The 17,406-nt window shown below is 41.0% G+C and overlaps 1 protein-coding gene and 1 long non-coding RNA gene across 2 annotated transcripts in view; one reads left to right on the forward strand and one right to left on the reverse strand.

Moving 5' to 3' along the window:
* Positions 1–743: 743 nt before the first annotated feature.
* LOC137906269 (glutathione synthetase-like) lies at positions 744–13,544 on the reverse strand. The gene is made up of 12 exons (XM_068750513.1): positions 13,410–13,544; positions 9,533–9,678; positions 9,326–9,401; positions 8,842–8,981; positions 5,904–6,019; positions 4,749–4,833; positions 4,586–4,660; positions 4,158–4,224; positions 2,370–2,564; positions 1,474–1,555; positions 1,207–1,396; positions 744–867 (listed from the first exon to the last, which is right to left on the reverse strand). The coding sequence occupies exons 1-12, from the start codon at positions 13,542–13,544 to the stop codon at positions 744–746; spliced, it is 1,431 nt and encodes a 476-aa protein (XP_068606614.1).
* A 2,251-nt stretch (positions 13,545–15,795) lies between these two features.
* The window catches only part of LOC137903416 (uncharacterized), a 28,528-nt gene continuing 26,917 nt past the window's right edge, over positions 15,796–17,406 (forward strand). Inside the window, exon 1 of the long non-coding RNA XR_011105760.1 lies at positions 15,796–15,855. This is a non-coding gene — a long non-coding RNA (uncharacterized lncRNA). The remainder of the gene's footprint in view (positions 15,856–17,406) is intronic.

Raw genomic sequence — 17,406 nt, forward strand, 5'->3', positions numbered from 1 at the left:
TGCCCATAGAGGACAAATGATCTATTTGGCCAACAAAGACTGGAGAAATGTTGGGAAATGATTACAATTCTGTGTTTAATTGTCCATTTGTTTGTTAGTCAGAAGAATAACTATGTTCAACAAAAAGATGCGACTCTTGGAATGGGGACGAGGTCATTAGATTTAGATTTGGAATCTGATTACGGCACAGATCCAGGAAATTATTTTCATTTTCTTTACATTGTGCAGATATTTAATTACACATGCAATTTTCAACAAATACTATTCATAATTTTGTTTTTTCCATCTGTGCATGTGCTATTTAATACTTCTTCTTTTTTTTAGAAATCAAACTTTGTGGCCTCATAATCCTTATTAATTACAATTAATAATCTTACTATACATACAAAATAGAGGCTCTAGCTAAACACTACTCTAATAAACAACATAATTATATATGAAGCACTTGAATGCTTCATTAACAAAATGGTCCTTGAAGCAAGAGGGATAAGATTCGAAGGAACCCGGTGGTCTCGGTTTATCGATTCTGCAGAGCGCCAGATGATGCCTTTGGTTTTGCCGCCACCTAGTAGTCAGGCAGAGGCGCTGCAGGCTTGCGTTTTCTCTTGTTTCTCTTTATTTGGTTGAATATTCTCACTTTGTCGTGTTGTCTCATTGGAAACTGTGTTATTTTGAATATTCTGTATATATATTTTTCAACTGGAGAACACTGAACAATCAGGGTCATCACAGAGGAGGCGCATTCAGATGCACAGTGGACTGTCATAGGCAGAAATTCCTCCAGTCACACCAGCCTCATTGTGTTCAATGCTCTTACTCCTCAAAACATGACCAACAACCTCATTGAGAACCATTTCTTCTCCATGCCTGTGTGAGATAAAGATTCAATATGATTATATGCAAATGAAAATCTTATTTCTCAAATATTTTGCAATACAATATTTGTGATTATTCAGCAGAACAGTATTGCAGTACGCCTTCTTGCAATACTTTCATCCATATCACACAAAACACAAATTCCAAAAGCGTTTGCCCCCTATAAAATTTTAATAAAAATTTAATTGAATTGTAGCTTTGTCTCGCCAATGAGATCACCCTGTACTGTTTTCAATTGAATTGAATGTCAAAAATGAGAAGTAAAAAAACACATTGTGGTTCATTCATTACATTGTGGTTATACATGCTTTATTGCTCTACTCACTGTACCTCACATAGGCTCCATAGACTCCAATTTCATAGCAAACAGAGATGAGTTTGATTGGAAATCCTCTCCTCAGCAGAATGTTTTGGTCTATTCTGGGATGGATCCTATCCATCAGAATGTAAGCTGCTCTCCTTTTGTCGCTTTTAACCTCCTGTAGAACTTGGACAATGTCTTCTCCATAATAATTGTTTCCTGAAGAGGGTAGGGTGGGTATATGTAACGTCGTGTGTAGTCAGTTATAATGGGACAATGTGATCACGCCGTCTTACCTCCGCCCTCTCTCTGAGGCTTCAGGATAAAATCAGTTGGGTTAGCCAAAGCCATAGCCACTGTCTGGTCACCTTCAATACCCTAAGGTAATACAAATACAGTGAATGTCTTTTCATAGAACTCAAAACTGGATCAACATCAGTGTATATCTTAGAACATTCTATGTCAGGGGTAGGCAACCTTTTTCATGACGCATGCCACTTTACAATATACTGAAGCCCAGAGTGCTAAAACTTACTTATTTAATGAAACAGTACAGATACGCGAGGTATTTATTAGCGGCCCACACAAAACGTAGAACTAATTTATATAATTTCCATTGTATCAATTATTAGAGTCTAAAATTAAATTTTTTAGGATTTCTCCAATGTAACATTTGCCAGTGAATTTTCTTGGTCACGTGATACGTTACTAAAAATAACAGCCAAACTGAGTAAACTAGCCAAAATGAGTACAAAACAAGCATCATGTAGAGCTCATTTTCAAATAGGAAAATGCCAAATGTGGAGGAAGAGGAGCCGACGACCTCCAAGAAGAAGAAAGTTTCTTTTAACAGACAAATCAGGAGTCAGACTTAAAACACGGGTTTATCTACAGCTGACTCCGCACCAAGTCCGCTCTGCCTTAACGCGGTAACTCAGCCTTTACAGGTGACATATTCTACCTTTTTTCCACAAGTTAACGCAGTTCTCAGGCACTTATATGAAATATCTGCGACAGTCGTTGGTCAAAGTAGCAAACAGATGCTGCAGGACAGCGTCTGTCATTTCTGTCTCAAACAGCTCTGTCAGAAACGCTCTAAACCCGGAAGCAAAAGTACGTTCATGGCGAGCACGGGCACAGCAGCGCTAGCATGGTAACCCGTGAGGGACGGGAGTGTGCAGTAAGTACTCACCATATCCAAAGAATAGAGGCCAGTGAACGTTGCTCTGATCTGGTCCACTATTTGGGGCTGGTCTGGGAAGAACCTCTCCAGAACTCCAGGTTTGGCCAGTACCTGCTGGATCTTCTTGGTTCCAGCCAGGTGGGTGCCGATGTCAGGACATTTCACAGCCAGAGAGCGCTCCATCAGAAGCCGAGCGTCCCAAGACTACATGTATTAATTCAGTTTTAGAAACAATTCACAACTGGCGACATTGCTTTCCATATTTTTCTGTTTAAAGGAAAGGACTTTCAAAAACTCATGTGCCTGTTGGATTCAGCATTTCCTATCTCTCCTCTTATGTGTTCTCCTTGTTTTTCTCTCACTTTCTTCTCCTGTCTCTCTCCCTCATCTGTGTCTTAATTTATCCTGCTGTAGTGCATGACTCCCTCACCTCCCTCACCTGTATGCTGTCAATTCACTACATTATGCAGCAGAATTTAAGTTTTTGTGATTCTAATAAGATCCCTGCCCAGCCATCTAAGTTATGATTTTTCTTCTTCATTTTCGAGGTTATTTGAAGTTTTTGCATCATAGATTCATTCATTTATTTTCAGTATTAACCACTGATTTTGCCATCTAGTTTTATGAATTGATGAATCTTTTTTAAATGAGATATGTTGATTAAATTTTACTCTCATTGCACATGTCATAGGTACAAAGCAACAAAATGCAGTTTGCATTCGAAGAGCAAAAGCAGTCATTAAATAATATCACACAATAATATTCGGAGTGCAAGGTTGGAGCATTATCTAAACTGCTGTTTAGTCTTGAGAGCAACTGTAAAATATTGATCCTTGAATTGACCCTCCTTTGTGCCTCCAACTGGCAATTCCAGAGTAGATTTGGATTCCAAGTGAAGACATTTCAGTCTTGTCGCTGTCTTGCTTATATTAATTGCGCTGTTTAGTGTACAATCTTGTTAATGGTGATGCAACACCCAGTACTGCATAAGTGTGTTTCTGTGTATTATTTCTCCAGCCGTGGTGTAATAAATGATGGTAGTATGAGGGGTATTTATTCAAGTTGAACTAAGTAATACATCAATGAAGGCCTAGGTGTGAAATGCATGGCCCGCCACTGTTATATAGTGTACAGCAAGTGGAATAAAGTGGGACTTTTCCAGTCAGCATTAATCAAGAGAAGGAGTGAATACCTGGACAACACAATACTTCGGTAGTAGAAAGAGAAACCTTGGACTGACATCTACCACCTCTGCTGGGAGTATTTCTGCAACAGGACATCCCAAACTCGAGCCATGCACCAGAGCAGTTTCAGAAGAACTTGCTGAGAGCCACTGTTGAGTGACCTCAAAGCTTCCAGCAAATGACTTTCAAATTTGTGCTGACACCAAGGTGCAATAGAGGGCTGCTGCCCCATATTTCAAAATCATGTCCAGGTTATCTGCAGAGGATAACTACCACACATAAAACACTCTTGTTCTGAATGATGTACACTTGTATTAATTTGCTATATTATGACTCTGTTTTGTCGGGACAAGGTCTACATTCTCTATAAGAAGACTACCTGTCCAATATGACCACTTTTGGTGAGTACAAGTTTGATTTTATAACCAAAGATCGATGGTAACGTTGTCCTGTATTTGCTGAATAAGCACTTTGTTTGCTCATGCAACTTAATGTGAAGACATCTCTGCACTGTATATATTTGGTATTTTTTGCAGTTACTCTCTCCTGCTTCTAAGTTACCAAAAAATTACTTCACCTTTAAAGTGATTATTCAAGATCCTGATTGTCTTACCTGCTCAGTGTAGTTGTCTGGCATGTAGCCATAGCGGTAGTACACTACAGCTACCTCTCGTCCATCTCTGTAGAGTTAGAGTTAAAAGAAGGAACACATGCCTAAAGTGAATATTAAGGATTGGTCAGGTTAATAGGAAAACATTTACTCCTGCTTATGAAACTTCTCATAAGTAAAAGTTCAAAGAAGATATTTTGGGAAATATGTCAAGTGAAAAAGATTAATATCAAAGTCTTATCCAGTCAGGAAACCATTTCAGTAAAAAACAAACAAACTGTAGACTATATATATAATCCATAATGTATTTAAATGGAAGAATGTTTACTTTAGAAATTCCATGTTAAGAAAGGACAAATCACTGACTGTTATACCATTTGCACTGCAACTGCAGATGTTTCACAGCTCTAAAATTCTAAATACATACTAACATAAAACATATTTTGTTATCAAGAGATCCTCTCCTGGACACATCCTCAAACGTTCTGCAGATAACAGGAATATTCCTGCAGAGAAACAGACGCTTGGTCAGATGATAACAAAAGTGACACTAGTTTTTTTTGATATCCTTGTAAATTATTATTGCCTTAATACCTGTTCCAGAGCTGCTCCTCCATCATACGATGATTTAATTTGCTCATCTGGTCATCATTCCCAACTAGAAACAGGATTACAGCACCACAGAAAGATAATCAAATGTGGTATTCGTGTGTTATCTTTCATTTGTTGACAACCATAGAATAAACTAATAAAGCAAAGAAATTACAGTGACATCATGGTTTTATGCCTCCACATGCCAGTTAAGCTGAATCCTACATTCTAGCTACTAAAATAATACATTTAGAGAAGCTTTCCATCAAAGTGAACTTTGAAGGAAATCCTAAATCCATGGAGGACAAACTCAGCCGCCTTAGTAAAGAAGGCCCACCAGCGCCTTTACTTCCTAAGGAGGCTGAGGCGAGCAGGTATGGGCACCCCTGTCCTGTCGTCCCTCTACAGGTGTGCGGTGGAGAGTGTCCTCTCATCCTGCATCACGGTGTGGTACGGCAGCTGCTCTGCTGCAGACAGGAAGGCCCTGCAGTGGGTGGTTAAATCGGCCCAAAGAACTTCGGAGAGCAGCCTACCCACCGTGAGTGACATTTACAGCAGGAGGTGGAGGAAAAATGCAACCTTCATTATGAAGGACCCCACCCACCCTGCACACGGACTGTTTCCCCCCCCTCCCATCATGGAAGACTGCACAAACCCTGCACATGGACTGTTTGGCTTATAACATATATATACAGTATGTTCCACATGTGCGTGTAGGTTCTCCGTCATCCGAGTTGAGGTAAATCAAGAAGAGCAAAATCAAGAGTCAACTGAACTTGCTAAAGGTTGGTTGAAGACATTTCACCTGTCTTCAAGAGGCTTCTTCAGTTCTAACGGACAGGTAGCGAGTCCAGATACTTATATTCCTGTTAATTTATACTCCTGCAGAAAACAACAAACAACCGAAACCACCAAGACAATAAGACTCATCAAGAATCAATAACATTCATAAGGGAGTCATATGTTCCATATACTGTCATGTTTTACGTGTTTTTATCAGCTGCCGCATGTTGAAGAAACCGTGAAACTCCGTCATTACAGGGTGTTGTAATTTTTCTGTTCTGTGTGTTTTAATCAAGTTCTAATCGCACTACATTAACAACACCAGCCCTCCGACTGTTCTGAAACATTAGTTTCAGAACAGTATTTACACTTACGTCTGTCGTCCATAGAGTTCCCAGGCCTTGGCAAGAACCGCACACATTCCAAAAGTATTGTTCCTATCCGGGACACAGTTGCTCTCTTCCAAAAGGCCGACAGACTTCAGTATGTGTCTGATAAATTAGAGAAAATATTATTTTTCTCCTAATCCAAATCACAAATAGAAAGATCTGACATGCTGAATAAGAAAAGAAGATACAATGAATTCATTCATCTTCTTGAAGACAAGACGATCATAATCATCTTGTCTACAGGGTCGCAGGTTATGCTGGAGCCTATCCCAGCTACAAGCGAGAGGCTTGGTACAGCCTGGACGAGTTGCCAGCTCATCAAACACAGACAAATATTCACACTACTACTGTACTTTCGGCTTGTCCCGTGAGGGGTCCCCACAGCAAATCAATGTTCTCCACTTCACCCTGTCCTTTGCATTGTCCTCCCCAACACCAGCCACTCTCATGTCCTCCCTCACTACGGTCATGTATCTTCTCCTGGGTCGATGTGCTCTGTATTCATATGTATTTTGTAACTTACTCTATTCTTGGGTGTACGCTACAGCATAGCGCTGTAGCTAGCATTTATTATTGTCATTACTGTTACATGTTGCACGACTTCAAAGAGAAGAATTCCTTGTCTGTGAACCCTCATTGACAATGGCAATAAACTGATTCTGAATTCCACTTTCTCCTCTACCTGCTCCCTGCTCTCACTGCAGATCACAATGTCATCTGCAAACATCATATTCTAAGGAGCTTCCTGTTTCACCTCATCTGTTGATCTTTCCATCACCATGGCAAACAAAAGGGGGCTCAGAGTTGATCCTTCGTGTAATCTCACCTCTACAGTAAACTCCCCTGTTACTCCTACTGCACACTTCACTGCTGTGGTACAACTGTCATACATGTCCTGAACTACTCTGACATACTTCTCTGCCACTCCAGACATCCTCATGCAGTGCCACAGTTCCTCTTTGTGCACCATGTCATAGGCTTTCTCTCGATCTACAAAGACACAATGCAGCTCCTTCTGACCTTCCATGCACTTCTCCATTGCTAGCCTCAAAGCAAACATTGCATCTGTGGTACTCTTTCTTGGCATAAAGCCATACTACTGCTCACAAATACTTACTTCTGTCCTTAGTCTAGCCTCAACCACTTTTTCCCATAACTGCACAGTCTCCACAACTCTGTATGTCTCCCTTCTTCTCCCTACTACCCTATCCATCTCCTTGTTTTCGACTCTCCTTATACCTATTATTCTCTTTCTCACCTCACAGGGCTGCCCACTCTTCCTTTGCTATTCATAATTTTTATTGAACCGCTCGCAGCAGCAGTGCAACAGAATGGCAGGATCCAAGGAATCTACTCTGCTGTGTCAGGACACAAAATTAACTCATATGCTGATGACATATGCTTTATTTGATAGAACCCTTTATCTCACTGCAGGAAGTGTTCAGTCTGTTAAATAAAATTTCACAATTATTAGACTATTCTAATACTTGGACAAAATCAACATTACTTCCCATTAAAGAAAATCTCTGGAATCCTGCAGACCAGGACCCACACTACTCTTTTCCTACAGGCAATTTAAAATACCTGGGCATAAATATTTCACCTAAATTGTCTGAGTTAACCAAATTAAACTTCAACCCACTTCTGGATAAAATCAGCAGTGATCTGAAGCATTGGAATAACCTCCTTATAACCATCCTGGGATGAATAGCCACCATTAAAAAAACATTTTACCACAAATTAATTATTTATTTTCTATGATTTCATTTAAACCAAATGGTTCCAATCGTTGGATTCAGCCATCACAAAATGTTACTGGAAAAATAAAAAAGCAAGAATTAGTCTTTCCACCTTTCAGAGGAGTAAATCTAACGGAGGTCTGGAAGCACCAAAATGTATGCATTATTACTTGGCTAACCAGCTACAATATCTTATTATATGGATAGAGACTCTAATTGCTGGTTAGAATTAGAACAGAAGGACTGCAAGGATATTAGACTCGCAGAGCTCCCCTTTATCACAACAACCATCAAACGGAATAACTGTTTTAAAAACCCGATGATTTCTTCCACCTTGTCTGCCTGGTGGAAAGCGTTAGAAAGCACGGCGGTTGGGTGGATAGGGGGTGATTGGGATGTGGTGGGTGCTGATGGGGCTCTGCTGTGCCCTGTGCCGCCTTGCTTCGTCGGCCATCCCGTCGTGTCGCCGCTCCGAGGCCCTGGGCTGGTTCGTCGGAGGCCGGCCCTTGTGGGGCCCTAGGGATCGTTCTCAGGGTGCTGTTACAGCTTTGAGTGTTCTGGGGTCTACAAAACTAGTACCTATTAAAACTCAATGTGAGCAGTAAATCCTCCCCCCCGGACTCTGAGTCAGTGGATGTTGCTGGTTCAGTGTCTGTGGCCCTCACCCTGTTCCACCTCCTTTTCATCAGATTTTCTGAGATCTCGATGATCCAGACTGTCCTCTCAAGACAAATCTGGTATTTTATAATAACTCTGGTAGTCATGGTTGGATAAAAGGGGGAGAACAACAAGCACAAAATAAATCCACTGCATTTTTCCCTCAGAACACTAAAGGTTTTGCCTGTTGATTCTTTTTGTCTGTTGGTTCACTTTTCATGTTTCACCATGGTGTGCACAGCCCTCGATGGTACAAAACATAATAGGCTAGTCTTCCAAGAGGGCTGTTGATGGTCACAATCACACTAATAATAGATTGCATTATAACTCCAACAATGACTGACTTTATAAATGTTGTCATTTTTGAGATTATATGCAGACAATTTAAATTGAGATGGCTGATTTGCTTTGGAAATCCCTCACTGGACAAGCCGAAAGTACAGTACAGTAGATTCAGTCATTTTCAACAAAACACATGATCAACATACAATTCTTCACTAAATAAAGCTGTTATCTGCTCTCATGTACCTGTGCACCATGGGGAGGCAGTCAGACACACCAAAAGCTGCAGCAGCAATCGTGTTGATCTCTACTTGCTTCAGAGATGAAGTCCCATCCTCCATGTGATCCAGCATGTAATCAGACCGGTTCAAACCCACAACAATGGACTGATGGAGGATAGACTTATCACTAGCGAATTCCCACTTCACCCACAATATCATTATTTAAAACTATTGCACACCACCTGCAATGTTGTAACCAACATTACAGTATAGCAATCAAATGTCACAAAGCATTTGTGAACATGCAAACCATTTATTTTACACTAAAATTTATTTAATATCTCACACTAATTTTCAGTGTTCTAGCAAAAAAGTCTCAATAGCACATATTATTCCTCTAACCCTAACCCCACTCCAGACCCACAATTTACTTCAGGTTACACCAGAGTAAAACCCATTTAATAAAATAAAACTGATTTTTGATTTTAGAAATTTAATCATGCTTGTACCTGTGTCTGGCCTTTTTTCTGCACTTGTCGGTAAATGCCAAATAACTTTGCTGTGAAATCATCTACCTGTATTGTTCTGTGATGTGGAAGGAAATAAATGATCAAACATTACATTTCAGTACTAATCAATCACTCTTGAAATTCTTTTTCTTCTGAACCTGGCACAATTTTCACCCATCACCCTGCGCACCAACATTTTCCCTTTACCCTGCAAGAGCCTCTTCCAGAAAGTCTTGGTCCCGGCTAATCTTGTCCACCAATGTGTTGTAGTGAGTTTGCACTTCCAGAGCCTGAAGGAAGATGGCTTTTGGCATAAGAGAGGGGAAGAGTGTGAATGGAGCATAGGTCACAACCTGAAAAGACAGATGTGCAATTAGCACATTGTGCATCACTCAAGAAACATTGCACATTTAAAATTCACAAATATGTAGAACTATCGTTTAAATGTAAACTTTTAACCATAATAGTAGATATTAATATACAGCCTATAAGCGACCAAAGCAGCTGCTTATTTTTATTTTTATTTGTATTGCGAAAATTGTATGTCAATGATTTATGTACTAAGGACTTTCAACGGAAACAAGACCGCAAGGGCTTTTTTGAAATGCTCCTCTTAGACAGGATGTTTGACTTTATTTGTACTGTAATACATGCTACTGTGTGACTGTACTTGTACTCTAACATTCTATCTAATAAATATATTCATTCATGCATTCATTCACCCCTGGCCACTAGGGGGGCCCCCGACCTGGCAAGCCTATTTTTCATTATACAGGGAGTGACATGAGCAGGGCGTGGTCGACAAGGTCTCTTTTTGATGGTCAGCATGGAATGAACAAGAAATGGTCTGCTCCGGAGATTCTCTTTCAGGAAGTGGCCTTTTTGTCCTTTGAGCTGATTGATCATTAGAAGCCATTTTCTAACGGTATCTATTTATCTGCTTGACATGTCGGATTTAAGAGAAAAGAAGTGGGCCAACACATCTTGTGTCTTGATTGGTGAAATATGCACTGTTACCAACCTCAAAGCCAGTCGTTCCTCAAAGCCAGCTTCTTTCCCTCAGCCGTAAGACTCATGAACACTTAATAATTCTGTCCCGGACTCCTGAACATTTCATAACTGACAACTTGCACTGTTCCATTTGCACTGCGTGATTACGCTAGTTTACTGCTGCTAGTACACATCTGTGTATCCACTCCTGCTGCTGCTGATGTGTCCATGCTTGTATGGTTTTTGTATTTTGTATTTTGTCATTACTGTTAGATGTAGCACGACTTCACAGAGAAACGTTCCTAGTCAGTGAACACTCACTGACAATGGCATTAAGCTACTTCTGATTCTGATTCTGAGCCACTGCGGCACATAGACATGAGCATGTTGTCATTTAGGGTGAATATTATTTTAAAATTTGGAGTTTTTAAACTTCCTCAAGTTCGAACCACACTCTAAAGTTTTTGTTTGTCTGTACGTGGGGTTAAACTTTGGAACAGTCTGGATACACACCACAAGCAATGTCAAGGTATTCATCAATTTAAGCTAGTATATAGACAGCTGGTTTACTCGCAATATTCAAACAGAGGGTCTTGAAGGTATTTATTGTTTCCATTACCATTGTTGGTATATGTTTGTTACCATTGCTGGTATTGTTTATTATTAATGTTGGCATGACTGTCTAAACTGTCATGTTACCTGTGGTAACACCATAATGGAAAAATAAAAATAATAATAATAATAATAATAATATATATATATATATAATTTTGTAATTTCGCTAGTTTCATCCGATATTTTGTTGTATTTTTCGAAATCATGCAGTGTATATAGTTGTTGTTAATATGATTGGAGCTTGAAATAGAGGAGCTTACTATGTTTATGTTATGAGAAATGGGGGTGGGATTAAATAAGTTTTCTTCTTCCCACTCCCTTTCAGGCTGAATTGGCAATATTACTTATTGTTTGAATGTGGCTCGTGCGATGTGGCACGGGTTGTTTTGTTTTGTCATTGCCTGAAATAAATACATACCTAACCTAACCTAACCTAAATGAACTACAGCCAAACATCTGATATTCAGATGCTTTCTGTGCATCTTACCTGTATGTGGTTTACTGCTTCTAACAGTGACGTGCAGTCAGGGGAGGCAAGTGAGGCACAGCCTCACCTGTCATCATATAAAATCATATAAAAATCATGTATTTGTATTATTAAAAATAATATAAAAATAATATAATATATAATATAACATCAGTGATATTATATTATATATTTTATGATTGTTTCATTTTTAATAATACAATTAGTGCGTCACGTGTTCTTGTGCTCAGCGGCATTAAAATACTGCAGAATGAGGCCATGTGTAATACAGCCTTCAGCCGATAGGAGACCAGTGAGTGATTCAGCGCGCTCATCAGCTGATCCGCTCGTTCGAGACGGGCTTGTAAACACGGAAGCGCTGGCTGTCTGGATGTCTGGACGTCAAGCAAGAACCCGTGTTTTCTGCTTTTCTTGCCTTCTTTTCTCAACTTCTGACAATGTCTGGACTCGGATGGGATATTGCGACATGAAGAATTTACCGAGAAGCCTCCAAACACGAGCAGCGACCACGCGTATTCATGGTCAAATTGCGGGACCGATTCGAGCAGAACCGCGGCGGACTGGGCCTGACAGAGTCCATTGGATGTGAACGAGTGTTCTGTAACGTTCTAGAGAACATAAGCTGTCAAATGAAGCCCAGCTTTTCCTCCATCGCTGGCATAACTCTGCCGTTCCGTTCCGTTATCTCTCTCGGTGCAGCCCCAGCTGGACAGGGACACGCCCCCTCACCCACACACAGACCCGTCTCAGAACATGTGTTTAACAGTTAAACATCAGTTAAACTTTAACTGATCAACACACGCATCCACACACATCCAACGCTGCACGCACACTGATACGCATAGTTGAATAATTTTATTAAATATTTTGTAGATACGCAGATTATGTGTGGTCTCCCCTTTTTGTCATAAACTGATGAGCCAGGTTTGTGACAATATGTAAAAAATTCTGGTACGAATTTTTAAACAAAACACGTTAAATGTTGCCAATCAAATGATGAACAAGCTGTAGGTTCATTTATTTGTAAATCTGACTGTGCCTCACCAGACACGAAACTCACCGCACGTCACTGGCTTCTAACCTTAGGTTACTGTGAAATCTGATCCTGCCTGACGTAAGTAAGGCTGCAGGAATGACAGTAATTCCATGTTGCTCGACACTTGTTAGGGTCAACGTGGGCTCACACCCAATTCTGACAGAAAAGATAGTGTTAGTGTTTGCTTGTTTTACTTTTCATTGACGCGACGGTGGTATCATTTGATCAGTATGTCTTTCATGCCTGCATTAATGTCCCACTGATGTCCAGATTTGCAAGGAATGTCAATACTGATAGGAATTCACATGCCAGACCTGAAAAGTTTCAACTTGTTTCAAATCTAGCTTCATCTGCTTTGTGCCATTTGAGTCGCATCAATGCAAGGCGTGAATTTGTTTCTGCACCCTTCTTACAACTTCGTATGTAATTGCACTGTGCAATGTTTTTAGTGTGAATGCAGCATAATTAAGTACAATTTTATTTATATTCTACTTTCTAAAACAGTTACTGACCACATATAAGAAAAACAAAAAAATATACAAGTACATCTAAGGCAGCTGTAAAATCATGTAGTACAAGAGTGTAGTGTTCACCTTTATCTGTTTGTAATCCTGGAAATGTGTGGGTCAGACATAAGTAGGTAACACAAGCGGTTAAACTAGTTTACTTGATCTTTAACGTTGGTTAAAGCAGCAGACTGTTGCTTTTAAAATGATCCAACATGGCTGAGTGGCAACAAGAACATAATTATTATAAATGATTATAATAGTTTTTCAAAGTTTGTAAGAAGGTTTGAATTTACAGACTTTTCTTGGTGGGAAAATACTCCCAGTTCCTGACATTCCCAAATCACAGGTTCAAGATTTTATTTTTGTCATTGTCAAAACCAGACATTAAAAATGTATCAAAATGATGTTTGAACAAGTAAAACAAGTCTGTGTGGTCGTCACCCCTACCTCAGATGAATTGGAAGTTTCATGTATGCGGCTTATAATCCCATGGTGAAAGGCCAACTCCTTTGCTTCATCCACTACATTGTTTAATCTCTCCGGATTCTTGATCAGCTCCTGGATGAATTCTATTGTTGCCATGACAAAAGGTTTAAAAGGTATAGCTATCCTGTTTGTGTGATTACAACATGGCAAACTACAGAGTGACGTTGGACCTGACCTCGCTCTGATTGGTCAGACTTATTTTTTAACCTTGTAAGCAAACGAGCGTGGAAGCAAGCGATGCGTGATGCAAACAGCGGTCGTGACTCATCATCATGTCTAAGACAATTAGGTGGCGAAAAATGGAAGAAGAAAAGAAACAACAGTCGCAAAGTAAATATTTAGTGTTGTTTTGTGGGACTCTGCTGTGACTCGGTTGATAGAACGGTTATTTGTTCGCATGCTCGGCTGTGTGTTTTGCAACCAAGACCGAGTTTTCTGTTAACTGGACAGCTCTAGTGTAAATCCTTATGAAAGAAAAGCTTATTGTAAAGTAAGAGAGCTGCATCAACTGACTGCACTGGGTTGTGCAGTGCACTGTCATCCAACGCAACTTTAATTTGCACGTGCTGCGTGTGCCAATATGACTGTTTTTTTCCTTCGCTGTGCGTGCCAATGCAAATAAAACATTTTTGTGCAAATGCCAAACTGGTGTCACCGGATGATTATTTGTGTTGCACATGTTTTCCTTGTTTGTGTTTGATTGGAGCACCTGTGGGGCATTGGCCGCTGATGAGGCGGGTTTATACACACTTACTCTCTCTCTCTCTCTTTCCGGGTGGAGTGAGTGTCTGCTGGTGTGGTGTCCTTGTGTTGCGTCCCGATTTTTAGGCAGGTGTGTTGGGCCTGGGATGGTGTGTGTGAAACCCCCTTCCAGGTAGTCACTGCTAACGGGTTGCTTCGTGTACGGGCTACAGTTAACCTGCAGGTCGGACTGCCAGCGTCAGTCCATTGCCTTGCCTCTTAGGCTTAGTTGTATTTTTTGTGACCTTAGACATAACTGTTTGTTTACAGGTCCCATATCCTCCTGAGACCCAGCCAGTAAGCCTGTCCTCTGTAGTGGGCATTTGTCGATTACAGATGACATGCTAACCCAAAGCTGGGTCCCAGGAGGATATGATGAAAAACTCACTTTTCTCTCACTCGCATGCGTGCATGCACAGCTTGTGTCTGCGCTCTGCGGGTCATGCTCGTCGCATCGAGAGAAAAGCAACTAGTTAGCGACACACAAATGCTGCTACGTTGTTGGCTCCACTGATCAATGATCTTTACTCCAGCGACCAGCTTCAGAGGACAGGAGCACAGCGTGGATAATGTTTATTTTTGGAGGTAATGTTCTGGCAAAAATAATTTTTGTGTGTGCTAAACACTTTGTGCCAGACTGCTAAATCTCAGACAATATAACCCTGGAATAGCAATGAAACTTTGTCTAAAAGATGGAGCAACACCATCTGTCCGGTAAAGAAGTGGAGACGAGGCAGCAATTGTGATTATTTTAATGTTATTTGCACTCTCTGCTCGGTTACCTGTGTGGATCAGAGGGTTGGGTCTTGGGTAGCGGAGACGTCCACCGGTTCGAGTCCCAGCCCAGACGAGACGTGGTGTGTGGACTGGTGGCTGGACAGAGGCCAGTCTACCTCCAGAGCACTGCTGAGGTGCCCTTGAGCAAGGCACCGTCCCCCCCAAACTGCTCCGATCATGGTGGCACCTTCACCCTATTCAGTCTGTGCATGCTAGGGCCCCTGCATATGTGGTTGTTTCATGGGGCCTGTTGTACTAGGTTGTACCTGTTTGTACCCATATTGTTATTGCATGAAAACGCATGGGGGGCTATAGGCCAACTGCCATGTGGAGGTTGAAGATCATAATGTCTAACTATTTAGTGTGATATACATATTTAAGTAGCCTCATTGTATCTGCATGTAATCAGGTGCTGTCAAATCAAAATAATTAAGTACATTATATTATGAGTACATTATATATTTGTATACAACAAAAATCGAAGTATATGCTGTGTATATACTTCAATTTGTATTAAATGTGCATGAATTGTGGCATTGCAGTGGCAAATTAAGAACAGAGTTCAGAGCAAATAGGCTCTCTCTCTCTCAGCTGATATGAATTCCACATTCTCGCTTCAAGTATGTCTGTGCAAGGAAAGCTGGTATGAGATATTGGAAACATAACCCTTGTAAATCTGACTCTGACAGAGCCTCACCAGCCGCAAACATCACCCCACGTCACTGATCGTCACGTGATTTCATAGGGTTCAGGGCAGAATGTATTTGGCACTAACTTGTCTGAGCAAGTCGGCTTTCAAGGAAAGAGGAGAAGAAGGAGCTGCCATTGCAAGGTAAGCGATTACAGCACGGAGCTCGGGTTGCATGCAGTACGTGATTTCTGTGTTCAGGTAAATTGTGGTTTAAATTTAAGAGATTAAGAATGATATAAGATTGGTTGAATATTGAGTTTCACTTGACTTTTAAAATGAACAATGGCCATGGTATGGACGGTAAAACTACCAAGTCATAAAATGTAAGCGAATGTGTAGCAACATTTTTGTTTACCTGGTTGTTAGTGATTCTGATACTTTGATGTAAAATGATGTAAACATCTCGTGGGGTCTGAGTTGTCGTGTTCGAGTTGAGAGATAGTTGAGTCGGTGGAGGTTCGTGCTTCACTGAGATTGTTGATATATTGGTTTATCAGATGTTAAAGGTTTTGTCACTAAAGTATTTTTCAGCCCTTGAAAAAGGTATAGATCGAGATATCATTGCTTCAGGCTCGTTTCTACCTGTCACTGTGTGTTTAACTGGTTGTCTACGTGTGGCCCCGCCCTCGCCCGCGGTCACCTTCAATTGGCTCCAGCCACAGCCGACACAAAGCCGATAAAGAGGCTGCAAAAAATGAAAATGGACGGATATTTTGGTTTTGGGTCATTTCTCGTGCATCCCTTTGAATTGTCTCGTCTACAGCCGCTTCATCTGCCTTCCGGGTCTTTGGCGTTACTGGAGCCTTTCCCAGCTGACGATCGGAAAGCGGCGGGGACACCTCAGCTCATCGCAGGGAGGGACTGACACACGGAAAGGCAGGCAGGCGAGGGTTGACAAATCCAGTGAATGGCCACACGTGACCTGGGTTAGAGTGCAGGTTGAAAAGAAAAATCTATGCTCAAGATGAAATACATTTCCATATCATCATCTGCCTTCAGATCAGATGACGCACATCCAGGGCAAACCCGAGGAGGGGCATCGTCAATGTCTTGCCATGCGTGTGCTTTTTTGCTCGCTATGACAGAGACAACAGGAAGATGGAGACCAGGGGCCAGACCTCCTGCGAACAACCAGCCCTTCTCCCTTACAGAAGTCCACTGTTACGTCCCCTCTGGCTCATTGGGAATAAGGGAACAAACATACAACCAGATGTAACTGGTAACGTAGTTATTTATTAACGCAAGTCAAATTGGTAAATTACACAAAAGAGGGAAAAACTAATAACATAAAGAGAAGGATGCTGCTCAAATCAAAGAAAGAATCAAAATACTTACAATATCTCGCTCAAAGGCGGTAACCACAACCACATCACTTCACTAACTAATAATTACAAAGGTGAGAGAGCAGCCCGACACCCAGTGTATCTAAACACAATAGTTATCCCATCTGAGTGGGTAGCAAAATCAGGATTGAAACTAGGGGAGTCCTAAGCAGTGTTTATTTTGCCCCCCATGTCCGAGGCCTTACGCATAGCTTGGTATCTCCAAAAACAAAGATATTTTTCTACGGTTTGGCCAAGCATCCACACAAAACCGCATATTTCTGTCACCAAAAGCGAAGGTTTTTGAAAACTCCGGTTGCGCATCTGCGTCTGGACGCCTGCAAACGGAGTATAAGGTTTACACGAATGAGCCTGACGGCATCCATGTTTTGCGAAAGGGATGACGAGTGACGGAGCGTTGTGATTG

The sequence above is a fragment of the Brachionichthys hirsutus genome, chromosome 2 (genome assembly GCF_040956055.1).
Source record: "Brachionichthys hirsutus isolate HB-005 chromosome 2, CSIRO-AGI_Bhir_v1, whole genome shotgun sequence".
Taxonomy (NCBI): Eukaryota; Metazoa; Chordata; class Actinopteri; order Lophiiformes; family Brachionichthyidae; genus Brachionichthys; species Brachionichthys hirsutus.